Source organism: Falco naumanni, chromosome 8 (assembly GCF_017639655.2).
Source record: "Falco naumanni isolate bFalNau1 chromosome 8, bFalNau1.pat, whole genome shotgun sequence".
Taxonomy (NCBI): domain Eukaryota; kingdom Metazoa; phylum Chordata; class Aves; order Falconiformes; family Falconidae; genus Falco; species Falco naumanni.
Window position 1 is genome coordinate 60,863,480 of NC_054061.1, and position 24,431 is coordinate 60,887,910.

The 24,431-nt window shown below is 40.1% G+C and overlaps 1 protein-coding gene across 4 annotated transcripts in view; it reads left to right on the top strand.

The window, feature by feature from the left end:
- The first annotated feature begins 3 nt into the window (after positions 1–3).
- PMS1 (PMS1 homolog 1, mismatch repair system component) overlaps positions 4–24,431 on the top strand; it is a 47,511-nt gene continuing 23,083 nt past the window's right edge. Inside the window, exons 1-6 of one of the 4 annotated variants that reach the window (XM_040604281.1) lie at positions 4–73; positions 2,854–3,007; positions 7,812–7,994; positions 10,059–10,161; positions 11,726–11,889; positions 21,677–21,793. In XM_040604281.1, the coding sequence (XP_040460215.1) occupies positions 2,876–3,007; positions 7,812–7,994; positions 10,059–10,161; positions 11,726–11,889; positions 21,677–21,793 (699 nt within the window). In that variant the 5' untranslated portion in view covers positions 4–73; positions 2,854–2,875. Of the gene's footprint in view, positions 74–122; positions 272–1,103; positions 1,378–2,853; positions 3,008–7,811; positions 7,995–10,058; positions 10,162–11,725; positions 11,890–21,676; positions 21,794–24,431 lie in introns of those variants that run through there. The other 3 variants (XM_040604280.1, XM_040604279.1, XM_040604278.1) reach the window with 3 other exon arrangements.

A 24,431-nucleotide genomic window follows, 5' to 3' on the forward strand; every position in this document is an offset into this window, starting at 1 on the left:
GGGCCGGGCGGCCCGCACCGCCCACGGCAGCGGCGGTGGTGGCGGCGGGAGCGGGGGCGGCGCGGAGGCGCAGGTAGCGCAGCCCGGGGCCCTGCGGCTGGCGGGAGGCGGAGCGGGGCGGCTCCCCGGCGGCTGCCCACCCGCCCCGGCAAAGCGCCGCCGCGGTGGGAACTGCTGCCGCCGCGGGGCCGGGGCCGGGGCCTAGGCCCGAGCCGGGGCCTGGCGGGGCGCGGCGCCCCGGGCTTTTCTTCGTGAAAAGCGGAACAGGGAGGTGCGGACGGTTGGTGCGGTTTGGGCGAACCCCAGGGTGACCGCCTGCGGGTTCCGCCAGCGGCTCCTCTCCCTGCGTTACCGCAGCGGCTGCGGGTGGGCCGGGGGCTCCTGGGGTGGGTGTTTGCCGGAGCGCGGCCGGGGGCTGCGCCAGGGATCCCTGAGTGGCCGGCGGGGGGGCCTGGGGCGGCGGTGTTCGCAGATTACCTGATGGCAGGGGGTTACAGCCGTCCAGAGAGCCCCCCTCGCCGAGGTGCCCGGCTCTGCAGAGGGGTGAAGAGATTGCATCAGCGATGGTGCTCAAACACAGGGAACACTGTGCCTTCCCTCTGAGCACGGGTTATAATACATCTGGTCGGTGACAAGTTGTAGTAGTAATGTGGCTTGAGCTGGAATATGTTTTTTTTTAGCTGAAAGTGTCAGGGTTTGGGTGTGTTTCCATCGGTATGAAGCACCAGTGCGGCTGGCCTGGCCATGCTTGGGTCCGGGCAGGCCCTGCCAGGAGCCGGGGCCCTTCCAGACCGCCTGTGGCCCTCACCCCTCACGGGGAATTGGTGTTTGGGACCTGCAGCGCATCTGTTGTAAGACCCTCCCATGCCTTAGTGTCCTCTGATAAAAATATCCCACTCCCGTATGGCGCTTGTGAGTAAATCACGAAGCACTTGACACAGGAGTCCGGTAGGATGTGTGAGGAGGCCCAGCTCACCGAGAGCGCGTACACCATTGGCATGGATCTGGCTTCAACAACACGCCTCTTCCCTTGCTCCTCTTGTTTGCCAGTTTTGTTTGAAACTCATTTGTCAGGGCTTTTTACCAAAACATCTGAATGGCCAGTTCCCGTTGGAATGGAAATAACAAGGGGCAACCTCTGTTCTTAGGAAAGTTTTAATGCTGCTGCTTCTTCAAAACACTGTACCTCCCCCTCCAAGTAACCATGTTTTTGCTTCATCTTTATGTTTAAATAGTGGCAGTCTTTAGAAGGATATCAAGGCAGAGAAGTGTCCTGTAATTGTTGTACCAGCCTCAAATACCTTGGAGGGTAGTTGTGCTCTGGTGTGTTGGCTGCAGTCCCACACCGTGTCCCGACTGCGTCAGGAGGAAATCTGGGTTTGTTCCATTCCTCTGCACGTGCTCATATCCCTGGGATGGGTGCTGGGTGTGTGATCTGTGTGTGCTCCAGCGGGTAGCTCGGCCTGAACCGATGGGGAAACCAGGATTGCTGGGACTGTTTGCCTTTAAATGTAAATAACATTACATAACAACCTAGTAAAAGAGTGCTGCTGTGGAGAGAAGAAACAGAGTCTGAACCATTCTTGAGGTGTAAAGAGCTGTCTAGCAATCTAGCAATGCTCTTTCTCCCCCCATTCTCATATGCGTGAAAAACTAGGGTTGAGTTCTTTGTGTCAGGCTACAAGGATGGACAGAGCTTTTTCCTGGAGCTTGGTTAGTTGTGTGTACTTGGGTACTTAAATGGGAATGCATGCAAAAATTTGCAGATCCACTTACATCTCTTCATGGTAGAGTGTGTCTATAATGCAGCAGGAACTTTATAACTCTTTGTAAGTGTTTTCAGTGATTAAAAAAAAAGAAATCCATTGGCGTATAATAATGAGGCTTCTTTGTTTTCTCGTGGAAGATACAGAGACGCAGAAACAAACTAACGTGCCTGAGGGGCACACAGTAAGCCAGATCAGAAAGGCAATAATTCAAAAGTTTTTTGGTTTTGTTTTGTTTTTAATTATTGCCAGTAGATCGTATTGCCATTGAACATGACTTCTGCCTCGGCACCACTGTGCTTCCTCCTTACTTCCTTCCCAACTCCAAAACAGTTACCCTCAGGTTGTACTTCTTCCGTGAATTTGTATGTACTCAGAATTATACATGCAACACAGCAGTGCTGAGCTGATAAATTTTAAATGTAGGGGGAAAAATTATGTGAGGAATTTGGAAAAAAACCCCAAACCACCACCACCAAACAACCCCCCCACAAAAATACCCCAACAACAACAAACCAACCAATCAAAGAAACCAAAACAAAAAGTCCCACACAAAAAGCAAGTTAAGAAAAGAATAAAAACTTCTGGGTTTGTTTTTTTTTTTTGCGGTTTTCTTTTTTTTTTGTGTGTCAATGCTGGAATTAGACCTGATGCTGGGTAAATACTCTAGCTTGAAGATGTTTCTGAGTAGCACTCTGCATTACCAGCCTGTCCTCTGTTGTAATTGCACGATCAGATCCACATGTTGTAATAGTTTAGAGGAGATAACGAAGTAAATGTGAAATGGTACATTGTTTTGCTCAGTATATCCCTGAATTCTTAAAGTTTTTCCTTAGAAGTGCAATCTATTTAAAATAAATGTTTTCTAGTCTAGACCTGTGTTCTGTTTCTTCCATATGTCAAACTCCCATTGACTGCAGAGGAAGCTGGGTCCTATTTTATCTTGAAATTTTTACTCTTCAGCTGTAATGTCCTTTTTTGCCTACATTTGAAAATTGCTGTGAAACACTTACTTAGAAATTTGTAATGTATTTAGTGTATTTGTAATGTGCCTTTTATGTTCTTTTTCTGTTACCTCTCTATGCAGCTTCTCTGAATCTTGTTCCACTATGAAACAGCTGTCGGCAGAGACTATTTGTCTCCTTTCAAGTTCTCAGGTGATTACATCTGTTGTCAGCGTGGTGAAGGAGCTGATAGAAAATTCCTTGGATGCCAGTGCCACAAATATTGATATTAAACTGGTAAGTCCTCTTTCTTTCTCTTACAAAGAACTGGATGTAAAATAAGGTGCAAGGAAAGTTGTTCCACTGCAAAGGTATTTTTTAGTCTATTGTTTGGAGAACAGAAGGATATTAATAATATTTATACATACATATTTTAACTTCTAATAAAAAGGATCCAAAGTCAGTTTCCATTGATGTTTTTGAGGCCCCACTGAAACAGTAAGGCATATTTGTGCTTCTCTGCTATCTTGGGGAAAGAACTGCCAACTACTTCAGTTCTCCTTTTCCTACTTATAAATCACTTTTTCTGACTAAGAGCTTGTTTTAAAAGATATTGGACTTAAGTTTCACTGCTAGACTGGCATATTTAATGCTTATCACAATATATGGTCAGGAAGGTGAAAATGGAAACAATGGAAAAGGTTGATGGCCATGCTAGATATTGTTGTAATACAAATTACCACATGGTCCCTAATTAGCATGGTGAACTCTGACTACTTTTAAAATTTTATTTTTATAAGATGTTAAAAAAAAGTTGGCATATCACTCAAGGACAGTTTCTGAAAAAAGAAAATACTGCTTACATAAAGAACTTGTGCTTTTTTCCCCAGAAATTGGTAAAACAGCTAATTGATCGGCTTTTCTTGCTGCCATGAGTATTTCTGGTTTTGCAGTATTTTTGTCAACAGCTGTGCAGTAGCACTATCTCCTACTAGTAAGAAAGAGTTGTTACAGTCTGTGTAAGTGGCTGTATCCAGAAGTGCATCCAGTTTCCTTTCTTGCCAATAACAGTGAATGTATAAGCTATTCTTAAACTGATAGACAAACATTCTTAATTAGGAGGGCAATTCAATTTTTGCTTGTTTCGCTGTCCATGTCACTTTTCTTTTCTGAACTCAAATGTTTTCCATCTGAGTATGGTTTCCTGCAGATGTCGAGGAACATGCTTATTTGTTATTTGCCTTAGGTGAGCTGAAGATACTCTGTCTTCACTACGGTCTGTGATGACCTCTGTCTTCTCAATATTTAGACTGTGTAATATCTTTCTTCGTAAGTAACTGCAAAGTGAGTAGTGTGTGCACAGTTCTGAGGCTAAGGGTATCAGAATCAAATGCTATGAACCAATCGATAACTGCAAGAAGTCAACAGAAAGTTTTAGAGCCTTCAAAAATTGTTAGAATAAACCTTGTCTCTTCTACTGGATTAGAATACAGAGCCATGCAGATGGCCAAAGGAGAAAGCCCTCTAATCAGCGTGGGTTTCACAGTGCAGTAACCAGCTGTTTCCATAGTGAGAGGTCCCAAATCAATTAAAAAGAGAATTTTCAACCATTTCCAGTGCATGAGTCATAAGCACTGCTCTTACATCCTCTGTCAGTTCAGACCAATCGAAATGACAGTATGGCTAAAACAAGCAAACCCAACTTTTACACAGGATGTCAGTGAGTAAACGAGTTTTGCTGATCTTCTGTGGGTACTAGGGAAGAAGAGAAAACCTGCACTTTGCACAACTATACACAGTAATACTGTAAAACAGTGGATTTTTTTCTGGGATTTTTTTATAAGAATATTTTTTATCAAAATACTATTTTTATTGCGTGAAATTTAAATAAGGTCAACCACATAATAGACCTCAGCAACCACAATGACTCCAGATGAGCTCAAAAGCATAACAGAGAATGGAAAGTTTGACATTTCGTTTTACAGTTGATGTTTTTGCCTGAAACTTGCAGCATTTTCATTGTTTTATGTTATTCCAGGTGGATTAGGAAAACTAGCTGATTCATTCAGACCCAGTTTATCTGAACAAAGGCAGAAATGGCTTTTTTTGAGACAGACAGGAGTTAACCTGCAGGTGGAATGATGCTCAGGTAGAAACTGTGGCAGTAATCAGTTGCAGTGGGAAGCTTTGGCTGGTGTTTTTATTTATGTTAGCTGCAGTAGCTGATGTTAGTAAGTGGATTGCACTTTGTATGAACTAGCTTTTACACCACACCGGAAAAAACATCGGCCTGTATTGTAGTTTTAGATAGTGTGATACTACCTTAATTACAACTGGAAGCCAGTCATCTGATTAAAAACTGACTGTGGCCTTTCTGTAAGGTGTTGAGTGCTATCTGTTTATTATTTGAACTTCAGCTTTGTTGCTTTTAGAAATACGAACATGGTGCGGCTTGCCTTGTTGTCAGCAGCAGGGTCAACTGCCTCTGTGGCATGTCTGTGCATTAAACATATATAGAATGATGGTTCTGTTCTTGACATGGTGTCCTGGCTTCAGGTTAAAGTACGCTAAAGACCACTGATGCAGCAGTATAATTGCTTATGTATAGATTAAGGAACTCCACAGGCATCAGTCTGTCAGTCTCCTTGATTTACCTCTAACAACAGGAATTTATGAGAATAATCTGCACAGTCTGACCCAGACCTGCATATTTTAATTCATGGAGAAGATGGGCAAAAGCCTGTGTTAGTAGCTGGAGCAAAGTTGGGATTTGGAAATGATGAATCTTAGCTACAGGTTTGCTACTGTTACACAGAACAGCTGTTGTAAAAGGCAGACACTCATTTCTGCACCTTTTTTTTTTTTCAGTGAGTGAAGTGGGAGCTTTAATCCTTAGAACCTTCTCAGAGGAAGCTTAGCTTGGGGTGAGATTTCACTGGACACCTAATCTATCTGGCTGCCTGAAAAGCAAAGTCCTACATCCATCTGTATGACATTGCTAGGCATTTCTGCCTCTCATGATCCATTCATCTTGCTAAGCAAAAGAAGAGTAACCCAGCAAGAGACGTGGATTATTTGTGCCAATTTAATAAGATGGAGAGTCCTCCTGAGTAACAGTAGCTGAAGCAAAGATGGGACTGTGCAGTCACGAGTGAAAGAGGAGGAAGTTGAACCATATGGTTTGGCATTAGTGATCTGGTAAAGCAACTTAAACATTACATGGGATCACGACCTCAGTAGTATTTAGGTCATGTAGCATGGTGGAAGGTGTTACAGAATACCAAGTTTACGCACTGTAAAATTTTAAGTAAAATGTGTGGAAGGAAAAATGAGTAATAGCAGAAAAGAAATAGAGAATCATTCATGTAACATTTTGATTCCAGTTGAAGAAGATAAATGTCGCTTTTTCTAAGCAGTTAAGTGGTCTGGAAGTAAAAATTAGAATGGAAAATAGGGGTTCCTTGCAAAGTGCTTAATCCTTTCATTACTACAGACAGAAGTGGGGTAGGTGGCTTCCCGTTTATATCTCCTTATGTGTTTTTTCTATTCGGTTATGGTGTATTGCTTAGGTTCTGTTTTGCTTTCCAGTAGGAGGTTGACTTGTATATTAGCAAAAGCATTGTTTTTCACCTGAAGATAACTTTAGCACCGTTCATTAATGCAGAAAGTGAAAGGTACCCACATTTCTATTGTGTATCAGTTAATTAAATATCTATATAGTTCTGTGCCTACCTCAAAGGCTTTTGATGGTTCCTAATACAGATGATGTGTGAATACAGACAGTATCTTTAGGTACCTTCCTTTTGTTTTTAATTGCGTTATTTTTTTACTTCATGAAATAACCCTGAAAATACCTTGTCATAACTGTTTTCAGTACATGCCTAGATGGGACAACAAAGTTAGTTCAGTTTGATCAGTCAGCTCTCTGTGAGCAACCATCACGTGCTCTGTACAGCATTAGTGGTGGGAGCCACTGATTCAAGATACTCTTTCTAAGCAAAAACAGTTTTAAGGTCTCCTAGATGCATTATACACTACAGCACATTTTTCTGTATGTTCCATCGTAATCTCGTCAAAGAGCCAGACATGCTTCTGTAAAAGAAGTTTAGTTAGTGATCCTGCAGCTCTAATTACTTTCTTCTCGTGGCTTGTGATTCTTTTGGGTGCAAGTTACGTGTGCAGATTATAATGTACCTTGAAGGAAGCATTTGTTTGCTGGACCTTTTGAGATGTTATAGAACCTGAATTCCATCTTTCATTTTGCTGTCCTAATTATCTGGATTTTCAGAATTTTACCCTCTTTATGCTCGTGCTTGTTGAAATGATGTATTCACATTAGAATTCAGTAAAATATGGGTCGCATATATGTAAAGGTAAATCTCAAAGTTTGAAGTTTGCTTCTTTGAAAGCTGTTTTTTGAAAGAGCCTCTAGGACCTCTATTTATTTCTGTAAAGTATTGTACCTCTTTATAAGCTTCCTTATTTCTGCCCCATTTGTGCCTTGCTGCCATTAGAATTTCAGCTTCTGTGTATTGAGACACAACATGGGGACTGAAAAACTACTGAAGTAGTGAAATCACATAAATTGAGAGAGTTGAAAACAGTACTAAGTGAGGGCCCGCTGACTGTAACGGAATGGATACAGAGCTGCATTTGTGGTGATTTCAAAAAAAGTGATACCAAATAGGTAAGAAAAGTGAAAAGAGGTGAAAAAGTCTTTAGCTTTCCAGCTGTGTAGATCCCTTTCTGAGCTTAGGTTTTGCAAATTTCATCACAGTTCAAAATAAATTCACTTAATTCCTGTTTTAATTTCACTGTATTTATATTAACATGCTGTTTCCAGTCCATTGGGTATGAATTATATTGTTTAATCAGAGAAGCCATCACTACTATCTTTAACATTCTTGGGTTTTTTGCTGTTGGGTTTTGTTTGTTTGTTGTTGTTGTTTTTTTTAACAGAGGCGTTTAATGGTTGCTCAGTTTCTTCAAATAAGCAAAACTCCTGCTTTTATCTGGATGGCTGGAAGCTGTAACCTTAGTTGCTTTAAACTTGTGTCTTATTCATTGGTTTAGTGGTCCATTGTGTTTTGTTCTTTTTTAGGAGGATTATGGGTTTAACAAAATAGAAGTAAGAGACAATGGCAATGGAATCAAGGTTGCTGATGTTCCAGTTATGGCAATTAAACACTATACCTCAAAAATAAGCTCTTCTGAGGACCTGGAAAGCTTGACAACATACGGTTTCCGTGGGGAAGCTTTGGGATCAATTTGCTGCATATCAGAGGTGAGCACTTGCTATAAAAGTATCTAGTCTTTTGTTGTGATTGTTTATTTTTTATTAAAATATGTATTTGTGGAAATGTTATTAAAAGATCAGTGCAAAGACACAAATTGTTCCAGCAGCCTGCCAGGGATATTTTTTCCAAAGTTTGGCTTGTGTATGCGATGCCTTTCCCATCCCTTCCCCAGAAGTCATGTTGTAGGGTCAGGAAGCAGTATGGATTCCTTGTTAGTACCAGTCCTGCCTTTCTGTCATGCTGGTCACAGCAGTGCTCTATTTTCCTCAGGCAGAATAGGTCAGAGACAGATTGCTTAGCGTTTCCTTCTCTTTTATATCAGGGTATAGATACATGATTCCTTAGAACACCGGCTTACTCTGTTTAGTGTTCTCGGCAAGTACAATGTCAAAGAGTATGGCTGAGTTTGCTACTTGAATTAGGGCAAATCAAAATGAAGCAGGAGATGGTGGCCAGGAGAAATAATTTCAGGGAACCGATGGCCCACATAGCTACTGTTCTAGTAACAATTTCTGCCTTGATGTTATCTAGGTGATCAGCAGTCATGGGATCTTGCTGGGCTCCATATTGCTCCTTGACATGTTTATGACTGCAATTGCACAAACTTTGTTGTCTGTATGAGTAAACAGGAACCTGCTCCCTAGCCTAGCTGAGTCTGATCCATATGTTTGTGTTAAGAGGACTGGTACTTAGGGTTTGACTTGTTGACTGAAAGTAATTTTGTTCAAAATGATCTGGAAATTGTTCAGGCTGTGAAGGGCACAGCATCTACCTGTTCTGTTGTGCTCTGCGTTTCTGTATTCATGCTGCACCGAGGTTAAGTTTTGGATTCTTCTTTCTAAGTATCTCAAGGATTAGATCCTGCAAGATGACACTGATTGGATGTGTCTGATTGGAACCGTCAACTGTCAAGGTCAGAGGAGGTGTTAGAGCTTGACTTCTTGCTACTTTGGGCTACATTCGCGTTGCACTAATCAGGAGCAGGTTGCATGTTTGGATGGAGATTTCCAAAGATGCTTTTAAAAGCGTTGGTGTTTTGGCAGGTGATGACAGACCTCAATCATTGGTTTCTTCTAATGAGTTATCAGAGCAGAATGCCATCTGTTCTGAGCTTTTAATCAGCTCTACAGTACATTTCCTAAGAGATGGGAGGTGACCTGAGTGTGTTAAGTACTTTAATAGGTATTATTTTAATCTTTGGATCAGTCATTATGCTAATTAAACATTCCTGGCATTAATGGCCTTATGCCTACCCAAACTGCCCCCTGTAGTTTCATTTAAGGGGTACTTTACTATTGGCCCTTAAGTAGGTCTGTAATATTGTCATTTCCGATTAATCAATTACTGGTTTTTTTTTCTCTCCAGAGGCATGGCTGAGCTCTGAATGATTCACATGAGATACTAAAATAAACCCCAATATCCTAAAGCTCTGTTATGTGTGATTAACCACCTGAAACACACAGAGGTTAAGTGCAGTGGTCCTATTGTTTAAAATGTTGATACCTGAACTCTGGGAATCATAGTTTTATTGACCTTCTAGTTTATGACTAGTCTTGCTAAAGCCAGTCTGTGTATTACGTTAGTAGCTTACAAAACATGCTACTACTGATTGCTGGATGTGTTTGGGTATGGAAAGATAATACACTGTTTCTTTGATGGTAGTAGTAATGTTTGTGGAATCTCACATGAATTTAAGAAGCTGTCATAGTATGCCTTCTCTCATCGAGGATGAAAATGCAAAATTACCAGTTGATTTAGTAGTTCATTTAAGCTGTGTTAGAATAGAAGACACAGGACTGTGTGTTGTAGGTAGCAGGAATTGCTGTGCTTTGTGTATTAGTGTGATAGAAATGCATAGCTTTTAGTTAAATGGATGAAAAACTGAGTAATAACAGAACGTTTCTGTGACTATAAGAAACATTTTATAAAAAAATGTAATTGTGGTGACTAAAATAGAGCAGTGGTAAGAGTGGTAGCAAAGCTTATCTAAGCTCATTCTGAACTTTGTGAATCCTTGATTAACATAATATTTTTAAAATCACTCGTTTCAGGTTTTGATCACAACAAAGACAGCTGATGATGATTTCAGCACTCAGTATGCTTTGGATAGCAATGGGCATGTAACTTCTAAAAAGCCTTCCCATCTTGGGCAAGGTAGGATATCACTGTTCGGTGCTGCACTGTGACAGAAGTATTTTATGTTTCTCTGAAGCTCAATTTGATGTTGAAATACCCGTTCGGTTCTTGAAGGTTGAGTGTTAAATCTTTGCAGCTGTAAACATTTCTTGCCTTATGTCTGTCAACTGAGAGTGTTGTTATTGTAAGATATAATAGGTCTTGGAAATTGCTTTAGATAGTAATTATAGACTAGTTTCTCCTTCTCTGACTCACTTCTTCAACCTGACAGCAGAAATAAAAGCTCTAAAAATTCAGTGCCCCAGGTCCAGGCAGACCTACTATATAAGTATACGAAAGATTTGTTCAGGACCAAAACAATGTTTCTCTGCGTAGCAAAACCCTGGCTCAAAGGAGGAGGAGTTGCCCTGCTGCTATACAAAGAATTTGCTGGAAGCAGCATGGCTATAGGAAGAAGCAAAGTCACACTTCTTTCTAACCTGCAGGAAGGGTGTGTCGCTAGAAATCCTTCTGAGTGTTTGTGTGAAGGTTAAAGGTTGCCCTCACCTCAGAGGCAGCCTTGGTGGTTCAGGCGTGGTGTAGGTTTGGGGTAGCATCTGCTCAGCTAGCTGTTGCTCAGCAAGGTCCGTTACGACCACACTGTGTCCTGGCATTCACTAGTCAGCCGGTGTGTATTCCCAGAAGGAGTGCGCTCCTTTCTTGTCACAAGGCTGTGCTCCTGAGAAAGCAGTGGCAGCTTTTCCATAAAGCTCAGCTTTTCCCGGTTGAGACAGCGGCTGCCCAGTATTGTGCCCACAAGCTGCCCCCCAGCTGGCTGCAGTGCTCATCCAGCAGCAGGGAGCTGAGCTGACTGCTGACCCAGCTCCCTTCCTCCTCCGCTAAGTGGCTGCAGGGAGCTATTAAGCCAGCAGAAACTGCTGAGGGCTAGTCAATAGGCAAATACTGAAAAAACAGCTGAAGCTGAGAGCTCTCACTTTAGCTGATATTAACCAGGGACTCTTTAAGATTTAGACTCTTCCATTTTCCACAGCTGGAAAGCCTGTGGGTTGCATTGCCCTGTCTTTTGTCAAAATTGTTGAATGATTGACTGAATTCTGCCACATGTATTTAATACTTTGCAATATCCTTGCGGGCTATGGATTTGTGTGATTGTGTTGGTAGGTGAATATTCCCCCACTTACTATAGACTGTGTCTTGAACGGAGCTATCTGGCTCTTCAGGTGCGACCCTAAAGCAAATGCTTGTGAAGGGCCTTTGCCTTTAGGTATGTCTGATCAGTTTCTAGTTTGTTAATAATTTTACTGATTAAAGTTAATATGTACTGAAAGAGTCTTCAGCTTTATTTGGTGCTGATTCTTACTATTGTCCATGTGTACAAAAGAAGACAATACTGCAATCACATCCCTAAATAAAGGAGGGGAACTGCAACTCTTGAGGTCTATAGGTACTTGTTTGAGGGAGGATGACTGCTCATATGGTGTGTTTTTTCTCATGGGTTTATTTTGTATGCAGCAGTGTACAATATCCAGTCAGTGGTATGCTTTCAGTGTAATGTCTACTTATTTTTGTCACCTGTTTGCAGGTACTACAGTAACAGTCCTAAAGTTGTTTAAGAATCTTCCTGTAAGAAAGCAGTTTTATTCAACAAATAAAAAATGTAAGGAGGAACTGAAAAAAATCCAAGATCTACTCACAGCATATGGTATCATAAAACCAGACCTGAGGATCACCTTAACACATAATAAGGTAACAACGGGTTTTTCTCTATCAGCTGTCTTAAGGATCAATTTCTGATGAACTTAGGCAGTTAATGTAATAATTCCATAAACTCTTTTGTTCCTAGTTTTCTTTCCTCATGGGTTTGTTTTGGACTTCCACTGCTTTCTTCCCTTCATAGATACGTATTTGTGATTGGTTACAGATTTTGATCTAAACCTGTAAAACTCAGGCTCAGATCTTCTTGGTCTGTTCCAACACATGCCTGGGTAGATACATGGAACATAAAAATTATTTTACATGCTAGTAGTATAAGAATGATTTTACATGCCGGTCATTAGTAAAGATGATGTTGGTGGTCTGCAGAATAAGGAAGTGAGACCTTACTAGGCCGTGGGGCCTGGTCAAGCGTTAAACTAAGCCAACTGAGAAAACTCAAAACTTACTTGGTTAGGCTGTCTGTCTGACTTGATTTGGCTGGCTGGCTGGATAGACGCTCCATGCATACAGATAGCTTGCTGTATGCAGAGTCTTAAGAGCTCAATACATAATGATGATTTTATTTAAAAAAGCTAAAAAATTCAATTTGCTACACTGGTATAAGAGTAACATACGACAGGCTTTGGTTGAGCTAGTTGTTCTTTCTTTGGACTTGGGGAACAGGTTCAGAGGCTGCTTGGAGGCTGTTTTAACTTCCCACTGTACTGAACAGTAATTTGACAACACAGCTCCAGAAATGGCACGCTGAGCAGTTCTCCTTTACCTGACCCCAGTTTAACGTAGCAGATTTTATTGGCTGTACTCCTTTTGTCACTTCTGAGAGGAAGGCTATGCCACCGAATTTCCAAATTGCCACAACGTAGAGAGTGACATCTTGTGGCCCGATGCCTTAGCAATTCTTTTTCTGGATTAAAGATGTTTGCTGATCTTGCTATTTGGCCTGTTCATTGAGCAAGCAAATCAGTTACTCGATCAACCAAACATTCACTCTTCAGTTCCCTTTCAGTGGGAACGATGAATGACACTGTATGCTTTCTTGAAGTTACAACGGATTGTCTATCTGTTTCTGGAATTGTATAACTTGCTTTGATGATATTTATGTACATATTTCTAAATATTGAAATATAGATACTGTGACAAACAAAAGCCAGCTTTGCGCCTACAGAATTAGTGTTGTGAAGCTGAGAAAGTGTTACTGCTTTCAGTCTTATTTCATTGGGACTACAAAAAGCTTGAAACCACAAATCTCAAGGCTGTGCACTTCTTAGACTGCGTTAAGCTCCTTGACATATCTAGCAGTGATTCACAGTATCAGCCTTAAATATTGGTTAATAAAACTAATTTTGTCTTTTATTGGTGATTTGGTTTTGCCCTCTGACAATTTGCAAATTTTATTTTTTTCTTTGTGTGTGGTATTTTTATTTCGTCCTCTTGGATTAGACTATTATGTATCTTGCTTTTTTTTCTCTGCTAATCTTAATACAATGGCAATAATGTGCAAGAAGTTGATCAATTCTTTTTTGCAATACTTACTGCAAAAATGGTGCAGAGAGCGATAGTAATTATTGCATGATGTTTTTGACTACCTGTCCTATTAGTTTCAGAGGTAAATTCTTCAATACACAATTTGAGTGGGTAGAATAAATCAGTACAAACGCCATCAGCAGGAAGTATCATTCATTGTAATGACAGACATGGTGCTGACTTTTTGGGCTCTTCATTTTGCACTGCTGGCGTTACGTTCATTTAATTTATTTGGAAAGAAAACAGGTAAGAAGCTGATCAAACATTTCAACACAAGAGGTCGCTCAGTAGCTATTGGTGAGCAGGGGAAAGGCAATTGTACAGCTAAGTCTGCCTCCGTGCATGTGTAAATGCTTTAAAATAGTCTGAAAATGTTAAAAAAAGCTTTGAATGCGGATTCTTGTGTTTCCACTGCTGTTGCCATTACTTTCAAAATAAAAAATTACCTATTGCTTCATACCTTTTAAATAAATGTCACATTCTCAAATTCCAATATATAACAACTTTCAGCAGGTCTGTGTGCATCTGTTTTACCATAATATCACAGAACATGAATATCCATTCGTTATTTTTCCATCAGATGCTAAGTGTTATTCTCATTACAATTATTAGTTCAGATCAGAAGGTGTTCTTCCTGTAGTCATACTACAGTATATCTGTGCTAGAATAATACTCCACTGAATAGGCTTGTCTGTGATTTATTTGTGTGTGTGGTGAGTGTTATATTTCTGTTTGAAATTACTAGGATAAAGAATCAACTTCTTAGAATGGCTTTATTTTTCATGTAGCTCATTGATTATATATTAGTTAAAAAAATATATATGTGCAGTTATTCAGAGGAGTTCCTAGAATCTTGAATTCTTGAGGCTGAGCCAATACTTTCTGTTGCAATGGAAGAAGAGACACGTTGAGAGTAAGATCAGGTTCCGAGGCTTAAAAGAGCAAGAAGGTAGCAGAGATGAGGTATTGCAGAAGGAGACGAGGAAGGATGGGTCAAAAGAGTAGAAAAGGTAGTGAGTGAAAAAACTGTAAGTGAAAGTGTATGTCAAAGAAATCGTCAAAATAAATGACAAAAGCAGTACTTCTAAAAAAAACTCAACAACAACCAAACAGTCTTTAAAGTCCTGTATTTTAGTAGAAATTAAAGGAGAATGGAAGAAAGCATAGCCCTAGCTTTCCCAAGGAAGAATGTAATGAAGCACTTTCATAGAAGTGTCTGAGGGTAGGCATCTGAAAATGTTGCATAATTGATTCTAGCAGAAACTTACTTGGGCAAGTCAGACCTCTTACTGAGCTGTCAAGTGTGTGTGTGTGTATATATATATATTTTAGGATGCACAATACATTGCATGTTTTATTTCTACCATGTTTTTTAAAAAAGGTGTATGTCTTATGCTTCTGGATGAGATCTCAGCAATTTTTCTTGTTGCTGTGCTGCATTTCATATCGGTGTTGGTTTGGAAAATATTACCATTAAGTGTCTGATTTCTTGTCTGCGAAGAACGACAATGCTGTTCCTGCCTTTGGGTTGTTTTTTACTAAAAAAATAGATATCCTTTTATCATTCATCCTAGGGCTCATTCATTGCGGATTTCCGAGATAGGAAATACTGAATTGCTCTTTCTGCTCAGAATGTTTTGTTTGCATTAGCAATAAATAATGAATCACTTTGCAGATCAACCCTTGAAGTACTATTGCTATTTTGACAACTTGGATTAGCTAGTGCTCCTTCTTTTTATGAAGGTTTATCCTGCCAAGACATTCTTTGAATACTGATAATGTTGATCCTCTTGCCAGTATGGTTATGTTAGAAAGAGGTATTTTTCTTCTTTCATCACCATGTTCCTTGAAAGCATATTGAATAATGAGACAGCCAAATGGAAATAATTCACATGAGTATTCAGCAAGTTTATTTAAAGTTAATGTTATCTGAAGGCATGCTAAGAACATTCCAAAGTTAGCTACCGCTTAAACCGCGTCAAACTCTTCAGCCCAAAATGCCATGTTTTAGCCACCTGTGAGCTCTGGCTGTATTTTACCTGAGGTGGTGTAGGGCTCTTACCTGGAACAACAGTTTTCACACTCCTCACTGTTCAGCACCACTAGCCCTTGACTCAGCCTTAAAGCCACTGCTGTTCAAGAAATGCCATTGTGTGTTGAAAGACTGATGATACGGAATACTTGAACTCTGTTCTGGTTGGTTTTGTTCCACAGACTCTGAAATGAGAGAGGACATCCAATAACTATACCTGTTTCAACAATTTCAGGTGTAATAGAGCTGAACAAACTATGGTGGCAGGTGGCTTAGATGGCGCCTATCAGCAGGTCGTACCATATACCATACACAGCTGGTCCCACGTCTTGTGCAAAACACAGGTGGGCCATAAGTAAACTCAATAAATTTTCCAGTTCCAGTTGAGGAAAAACCTGCATATGGGAATATTTTTTTCCAGTATTTTTCATGCACAGTATTTTGAAGCCTTAGTCACACACAGTTCTGCCTAGAAGTATGTCTTGTTTGTTTCTTGAGGGTCATCGGTCAGAACTTCTGGAAGCAAGAGGTCCACTTTAAAGCTGTTATTGTAACTCTGGGTGGTATTCTTCCCCAAACCCTCTTTGTGGGTGGTGTTGTCCCAAAGGGTGCCACCTTTTTTTTTTTTTTTTTTTCCTTTCTTTACAGTAAGTCTTCTCTTATTTCCAAAGTTGGATAATTTCAACCTACAGTCCGTATCCGATAGTGCAAAACTAGTTTGTTTTCTGTGTCCGAGTCCTCTGTAATAGGTGTGGGGTTTTTGAGATGGAGTAAGTGCATTAGGGTAAATTTACCATTCTTAATATTGGGATTATACTTTGCATTCATTCATTGTGCTTCCAAACTGAGCAGAAACAGCAGCACGTAAGCTCTTTCTTGAGTTGGAAAGGCTACTCTGTTTTAATGTAATGATGGTAAATTAAGTCCCTCCCTAATCTGTGTGTCTTAAAATATAAAGAGGAATTACGATTAAGAATCTGCTGTGCTCTGCAGCCAACATGCTTTCATGCTGACCTGGAATATAGCTCAGTCTTTACTTCCATTCGTTGTTCAGTGGCTTTGCTGAGAAAGCCAAACAGAGAGTTGATTATGGTGTTTTTTGTGCTGAGGACACCTGTCCACTAGGAAATGCGCTGAGACCCTCAACTCAATTTACATCAGCCAGAGAACAGCTGCCAGATGGTAACTACTTTTGGTCACTACCAACCTGGTTGAATTTGAACTGGTGACCTAGAGGTGAAATGCTTTATATCCTATTACTAATTCCTTGAGGTTTCCAGTTTCTCATCCATCACTTTTTTCAAATGACAGCACAGTATATGTCTGAAATCTCAAAACAATTACTGTTTCACATATGCAGTGTGTGTTGCAGAATCTGAGATGTGCCTTTAGCTATTGCAAGTCTTTCACACTCACTTGTACACTTAAAAAAGGTTAGCAGAAAAAAAAGATGTTTCCAGAGCTGCCTGGGAGTTTCCCCTCTTCCAGACCAGTGTAGTTTTTCAGTTGGGTATGTTACTTTTGTTAACCACTATTTTCCAAAAAGCTTGTAAACCTCCCTTTATTTAAATAGAATTCACCGTGATGATGTACATCCTCTGAATGACAGTTTAGGATTAGAAACTGTGGTTTTTTGACAGTAGTTTAATTGTTTGGGAGGTTTTATTATCTTTTTTTTTTCTTTTTTCCTTCTGCTATGGAAGTGGAATTTGTCTAAATGCCCACAGCTGAACATGAGCGGTTAAAGCAGCCAAAAACCTTAAAGCTCTCTCTCGCCTTTGTAATTCTTGAAAGGCTCTGAAGATGTATCTTACCAGGTGAAGGTCCTTGGCGCGTTGTAATACCTGTTAGCTCATCTCCTAACATACTTCTCAGCTCCCAAATACAAGCATTTCTCCACTGAGTGATGCTCCAGAAAGCCTTTTCATTGAGAGGGTGCTCTCGTATCACAGAAGGGATATCTGAGCAGAAAATACATCAGAGTTTGTGGGATGAGCAGTGCCGTGGAACATCACAGTCTTTCAACATATTCCCTTGGTAGCTGTAATGTCTGATGCCCATGGGATAGACAGATAGGTCGACTGCATCTGATGAGCAGAAAACTGGTGCCTTGCATTTCTCTGTTGCGTACCTCCACTGGTAGCTGTCCCACCATCACTTACGAAATGAATGGGACAACCAGTTCCTCAGGGGCAAATATAAAATATATGGGGGAAATAATTATGATTATGTAGAGCGGTGCATTATTGGTTTTTTAAGCCAAATTGAAAGACTGCTGTGATTGCTGTTTTCAGGGGAAGATTATGCAAGAGCACTCTTCTAGTAGTATAATTTACCATTGGTTTTAAAACAAGACACTGGTTATGGTGTGGAGCTGATAAAGAACACCAACATTTTTCAAGGCTGGGATTTTAAAGAATGTGGTTAAGACTTTATCTTGATCTCTTAGTTGATAGGCTTTCTTCCACTGCAGAGAACATGGCAGCCCTTGCAGTTAGGCATCTGTGCATCATAAACTAAAGACATTATTTATACTCATTGTACAAGGTGATGTCCTGTTGTTTCCCTTGGGCTCAGTTCAAACTGGATACTGCTGCCTGGCTTTGTTCCTGTTTTTGTACTCTCTTAGCACATAGGCAACAGTGTTTTCACTTGTGCTGGAGCCTAATAAACTACTAGGTTTTAGTCAGGAAAGCGAAGGAGCACACTGGCCCAAAGAGTTAACAGTCTGCAGGCGAGATCTGGGATGCCAAGGTGACAGGATTTTTGAAGCATGTAAAACAAAATTAGAGACTGTGAAATGTCGATGGTTTACTGAGCTAAGTCACGTTACGTTACCAGCCTGCTGTTCCTGTACAGTGCTTACTCTGCTAGGCTTTTACACCCTCAAACTTTATTACAGGATAAATAACACAACGATTGTCACAAAACAAAGAAACTAAATGGTTTCTGAGTGGTAAAAGTGCACTTCGTGAAGTTACTGCCATTATATAGTAATAAGGTAAATGGGATAAATCTGCTTAACTTGTAGCATCATAGTTGCGCTGAAGTAGCTACAGTCAGCAACAGCATCCAGTCCCCAGCTCTAATTAAAGACTTCTTTCGTCTGTGATTTGCAAATCATTGTGGCTTCTGGTAGAAGTTCTGAAATATGAAGGATAGTTAGGGATGAGGAGTGGGTGTATTTTTTTCCTCTGTCTTTCCTTGGTGTCTTTGAGGAGACAAATAATGAGCAGCTCTTCTTCTCCTCAGTGTCAGACACTATGGAACCCAGTGGGAAAAGGTTGCATACTCTTTCTCCACTGTACGCATTTTTCAAGGAATCCTTCTGGGTTATGTGTATGTATCCTGAAGTAACAGAGATGCCTGCTCCGTGTGTGCATGTACGCTGTCATCCTCCACAAAAGTATGCATATGTCCTAGGGCTGGATGGGGCTGAAGAAATAACATGCGCACAGGCACACACACACACACGTACTTATTTTCTGTATATGTGCCATAGATTTTATATATGTTATGACATTTTATAAGATCTAGATCATGTAATCCCCTTCAATGAAATAAGGAGGGAGGTGGGATATATTTGGCTAGCTCTAGCAAAACCTAAGATGGGCCATATGTAATAATATATCTTTGAGTAGGCTGTTTCTGCAGTGTCATCATACTGACTAGAGTCAGATTCTTCCTTGGCTCATCCTGGACACCCGCTTTATATGACCTAGAAAAAAACATATGGGGGGTGTGTGGGGGGTGTATTTTTAGCTAAACTAAAGGGTATAAGCAAGGTTAAAAAAATAGGGTATTGCAGGAACCTCATGGAAACAGGTTTCTAAAATAAATGAAATGGAACAGGCATTGTTTCTTTGGAATTTTTAATGCCTGTTGATACATCTGGAGAGTCTAGGAAAGTAATTTTCATTAAATTACCAGATATTCCTATGTTGTTGCTTCATAATGTACAGCCAGGGCTAAAAATGAACACACAATCTATTTTGTGTTTATATAGTATAAAAATGTAGGACGTGCCAGGCCTCTAGTATGTAGGCTTTAATTTAACCTACAGTGGTAACTAGTTCCTAAAATTTTGTCTGTAGTTCTGAGTATCAATATCTGATAAATATATGACTAGTTAAAAAAATACCCCCTGAACTTACTAACAGTATCTACTTCTAGCAAGTTTGCATTTAATAAGCTCTCATTTTCCACAGCTTTCTTGAAAGCCACCTTACTGAAGTGATCTTTTCACAGTCCTGAGTATGACCCATTCAGCATACTCAGTATGTATATATATAGTATAACCTTGCATTAATCAGCAGCTAAGATTTATATCTGTACCTGCGGCATCACACTAGTATACCTAAAATAAACAGCACGATGTTTATATTAGTCATGTAACATGTGTCTTTCTCAGTTTGGTCACATGCATTTAATTTAAAATACATCCAGTAAAGAAAAAATTGCTTGGCACTTTGTGTTTCCATTTTAAGTAATCAATTTTAAAATAGAAACAGTACAGGATATGTTTTATAAGGGGAGCTCTAGAGAAGAGGACAAATTCTTTCATCACTCCAAAATGTCTTTGAGGAGATTTACAGCAGGTGTAGAGGAGAGAGGCTGCGGCAGCATGCTTTGTGCAGCCCCGGGCTGTCCTTTGCTGCTGCCGAAGCACGGTGGGGACTCCCTGCCAGAGCTGTGGACACCCGGCCTGTGGCTCTGCTTGCTCGTTTCTCCTCCTGCCCTTTTTGTATTCGCTGCCCTCCCTGGTATAAATTGTCCTTTATGTTTGAGGGAGTCGTGCTCGCTGTAGGATGTCTGAGCTGTGATCCAGCGAAGGGCTGTCGGGCTGGTGTCTAGGAGGTGAGTCAGGTTCAGGGAGGACTGAAAAGCCCCACTTCACAAATGCTGCGTAGTGTACATGGAAATGGAAAATTAAAGGTTTGGGGAATAGTTTTAGGCTCTTCAGTCTCAAAGCTTTACAATTCCACCTGTCCTGTAGGAAGGGAATATCGTTTTACAGGAGCACTGTGTTCTTCCGTGGAATTCACCCCTCAAGGCCAGCACATATCCTGCTGGACAGGTGGAATTTTAAGGCTATGTATTGCATTTCTTGAGATGGGTGGATGTATATTCTTCTCTTGCTCACCATGCTTCCACATAACATCCCGTACCACAATACTGTGAACTCATTTTGAATTTATTGGACACCTAGCACCTATTTAGAACATCAGTTTTAAAGACCACTGTAACTTTAAAGTGCAACTTGCTGCATATTTTTTCCTTTTGTGTTTTTATGTTGCACGTTGCAGTGCACTTAGCTAACAGTGACATAAATAATGTGGATCTGAATCTAGCAGTCTCAATTGCATGGAAGCAGAAAGCCAACCAAGCAAAATTTTGTTATTGTTGATACACAGCATTAAAAGTCAGCAGATTCAGAGTTAAATTTGTGGCTGTTTAGCATAGGACTTCTCATTTGTGGGAGACAAAATTGCACCTCCCAAAGCAGCTAATACTTTCTGTACATGTAAGTGGACTTGACAAGTAACTTCTGATGCAAGTTGTAGTTCGTACTGCCTTACTGTATTAAATCTTTGCAATAGTATTACAAGATATGTAGCTAACAGAACAGATATCCTTTTATCCTTCTAACTTTTACAAAGTTTTCATTTGACAAACAACTGCTTTCCTTATAAATACTTCCTTGTATAGTCCTTTCCTTTCTAAATAGCAGGCTTATCATAAAACCAGGTTATCCAGGTGAGAGCTGTGAGTGGACATCTAATAGCCTGATTTCTACCAAAATGACCTGTCTCTTGAGCAAAAGTACCATAGGCATTGCAATGCCCACCTTCTGATGTTGACCACTGTGCCAGGGACATGTCACGAACCCTCAATTTATCTGCTGAGTAAAACCACAAATCCTACTGCTGCATATCTAAGAGGAGAAGTAGTATTTTTATTGATTTGTTTTTAACAGTTGTTTCAGGTGCACAAGTCCAGATTAGCCATGTAACATCCATAAATACAAGCTATGCTTAATTTTCCAATCGCTACGAGTCTAAATAAGTAATACAATATGAGAAGACATGCCAAAAAGTGCCATATCGTGTGTGTTAACACTGAAAGTTGTGAATGTAAGAGGGTCAAAGTACAGAATGTTACATATACAGTATGTGTGCAGTTGCATATGCATGTTCGTAGACATGACTTGAGTTCAACAAATATAATGTCAAAAATTTGACTCTGTGCCATTTGTTTCAGGCAGTTATTTGGCAGAAGACCAGGGTGTCGGATCACAAAATGGCCTGTATGTCAGTTCTGGGAACAGCCGTTATGGGCAGTATGGTACCTTTTCAACACTGCTGTGAAGATCCTGAGGTGAGTTTAAACTTCCTTCTCCCATATCCACTTAAAGCCTGTCAATGAAGAGAGCTAAGTCAATATTCCAAAAGAAGGGAGACTGAAAAAGAGAGTATTATTTCCAGACTGACATCTGATTATGTGTTTCATTCTGTTACTGTCCTCTCTGTAAAATTAATTGGTTTGGCAATTGAAAATCCACTCCAAGAACCGTCTAGTCAGGACTCATGTGGCACTGATCAAATGGCAGTAAAAACAGTTGTGATGACAAATGCAGAATTGCTGATTGCTCAGAGCTGTCTAAGTTGGGATTCCTGGCCCACAGGCAGGTTATGCTCTGATTAATATCTAAGCATTTATATCATTCTCATCTTGGTGGACTCTTAGCCTTACCCTCTAAAGAATATCCCCTCAATTTCAGTGAGCAGCACCTGAGCAGCAAAAGAAACACAATTTAGAAGGTAAGCTATGCAAAATTTCCACTAAACATATATTTCAGGGAAGTACTAGTTAGTTTTCGAAAAGTTCAGTGCACTTGGCTTTCTTTGCCCCTGTTGAAACTGAGGCAATTCCCCATGATATTCTCCATTGTCTAATATTTTCAAAACTCTTTTTACTCTGCTTCTATTTATGTTGGAGACATTCTTAAAAAGGGGAGTCTTGCTACTGATGACCCTTCAAAGTTGCATTTTCCTGTGTCTTGTAGTAATAAATCTTGACCAGTCACATCGATGAGATCAATCACCATCTGGAAAGTCACAGGGGCTATTAAACACAGCTTACCATGCTGCATTCAGCATAAGTTGTGTTGAATAATGTTATTCAGATTTCAATAAAGTCTGAATATATGTATTAAAGTTCAATAGCGTTATTGAGCTTGTCAGAAGGCTTCATAAGCAGGGAATCGAGGGCGGAAAAAGCAAAGTTGCTTCTTGTAGTTTGTGAAGTTTTAGTTGCGTATGTCTGAACAGAGCCATCCAAAGTCATTCCTACCTGAGCGCAGGTTGGAAGTGCCCCACAGGACAAGTGCAGGGGGCTCCGAAGGGAAGACATGGGGGTATTTAGAAGGGACTAGCTTGAAGGAGGCACTAAGGTTCTCATATTACTTCTCTACTATATCATGAGGCATCCATATTCCTTGAATAGAAGTTGGAGAACATTCCATCTCTCTCTCTGTCTCTAAATAGTGTGTAAAATACCACGTGCATCATTTATAGGTGCATAAGTGATCCATGCATATTGCTCACGCACAAATCTCTGTTCAGAAACCATGGACATTTCTAAATTAAGCAGCCAAACACTATGAAATGGCAGAATCAAGGGTGCCTGTGTAACCCTTTCTTTCTCCCTTGTGTGCAGGTGTTGAGCTAGGTATTTAATGACAGGGCATATGCTGCTTTTTTTGCTTCCCATTAGGTCCATGCCTCATTCAGTACACAGACCAGGGGGCAGCTCTTTAATTCTTTTCTTTTCCTACTTGTTCATTGTGCATACTCCTTTGCTGAAGACGAAACTAATCCTGCTATGAACAGCTTTCTGTAAGCTGTACCTTACTAACCACAGAGTTAAAACTTCTGTAACAAGTGATCCAGGTGTTTTAAAGACTGGCCTTCTTCAAAACATCTCCATTATGAGCACTGAATGAACCAAGAACATAAAGGTGTCTCCAAAGCGTGCAAACTCAGGAGCTACTTGTAAAATAAAAAGAAAATTAAGAAAATAAAGAATTGACACAACTTTTTACATGTATAAAACAACATCTATGCTTTTCGCATCCCCGGTCTTGTAAATGGGTGGATCTGTTTTGGCTGAAAACTTTCACACAGGGAATTTTCTTGGTCTCTTCTGTTTCTGTGGAGGATAGGTTTAGCAGATAACATGTGCCACTGGAGAAAAAGATAAGTACTAAAGAAAGAAATTCTACTGTCCACTTCAACACAGATATAATTTAATACATATATAAGTTGTCTTTTAGTAAAGTATTAATTCTGAAAACAGTTAATCTAAAAGCAAAAATTCAGTAATATTTTCCAGTCTCTGTAACTTTGTCTTTATACTTCATATAATTTCCTATATGAAAATTTGTAATAATTAAGACTAGTTTTAGAAATTGTTACTAACTTTTAATGAGCATACTGATATGCTACGTGGCTTTAAATATAGCTGCAGTCAGCCATTTCTAAATCTGGCAGCTTCTTAAATGAGTTATTTAGAGACTTTCAGTTTTGCTTTAATGTTTTCTGTATATAAAAAATATTGTTTGAAGTGAAAGACTTGTGCAAATATTTGGGAATTAGAAAAGGAGCTTGAAGGGTAGAGGAGGAACGTTGAGGGAGGATGTGCTAAAGTTGCAGAATAAAATCTAGAAGCGCTGCATGTTGTTTTCTGATAATCATCCAACAGATATTTGACACCTCTTTAACTTGACCAGTGGTGTTTGGTTATGTGCAACGTTGCTGACCAGAACACTCCAGCTTTAGCACAGAATGCTTGTTACAAGGTCAAGAGGGAATAAGGGAGCACATGAGCAGATAGCTGGCGTGACGTAGATGAATGGGAAGGATAGGCCAAATCCCAGGGATTTTAAACTCCGTTTCAAATGCATGATAATTTGGATTTTAGTAAATACAAGTGGTTCTGCCAAAAGCAAAGCTAA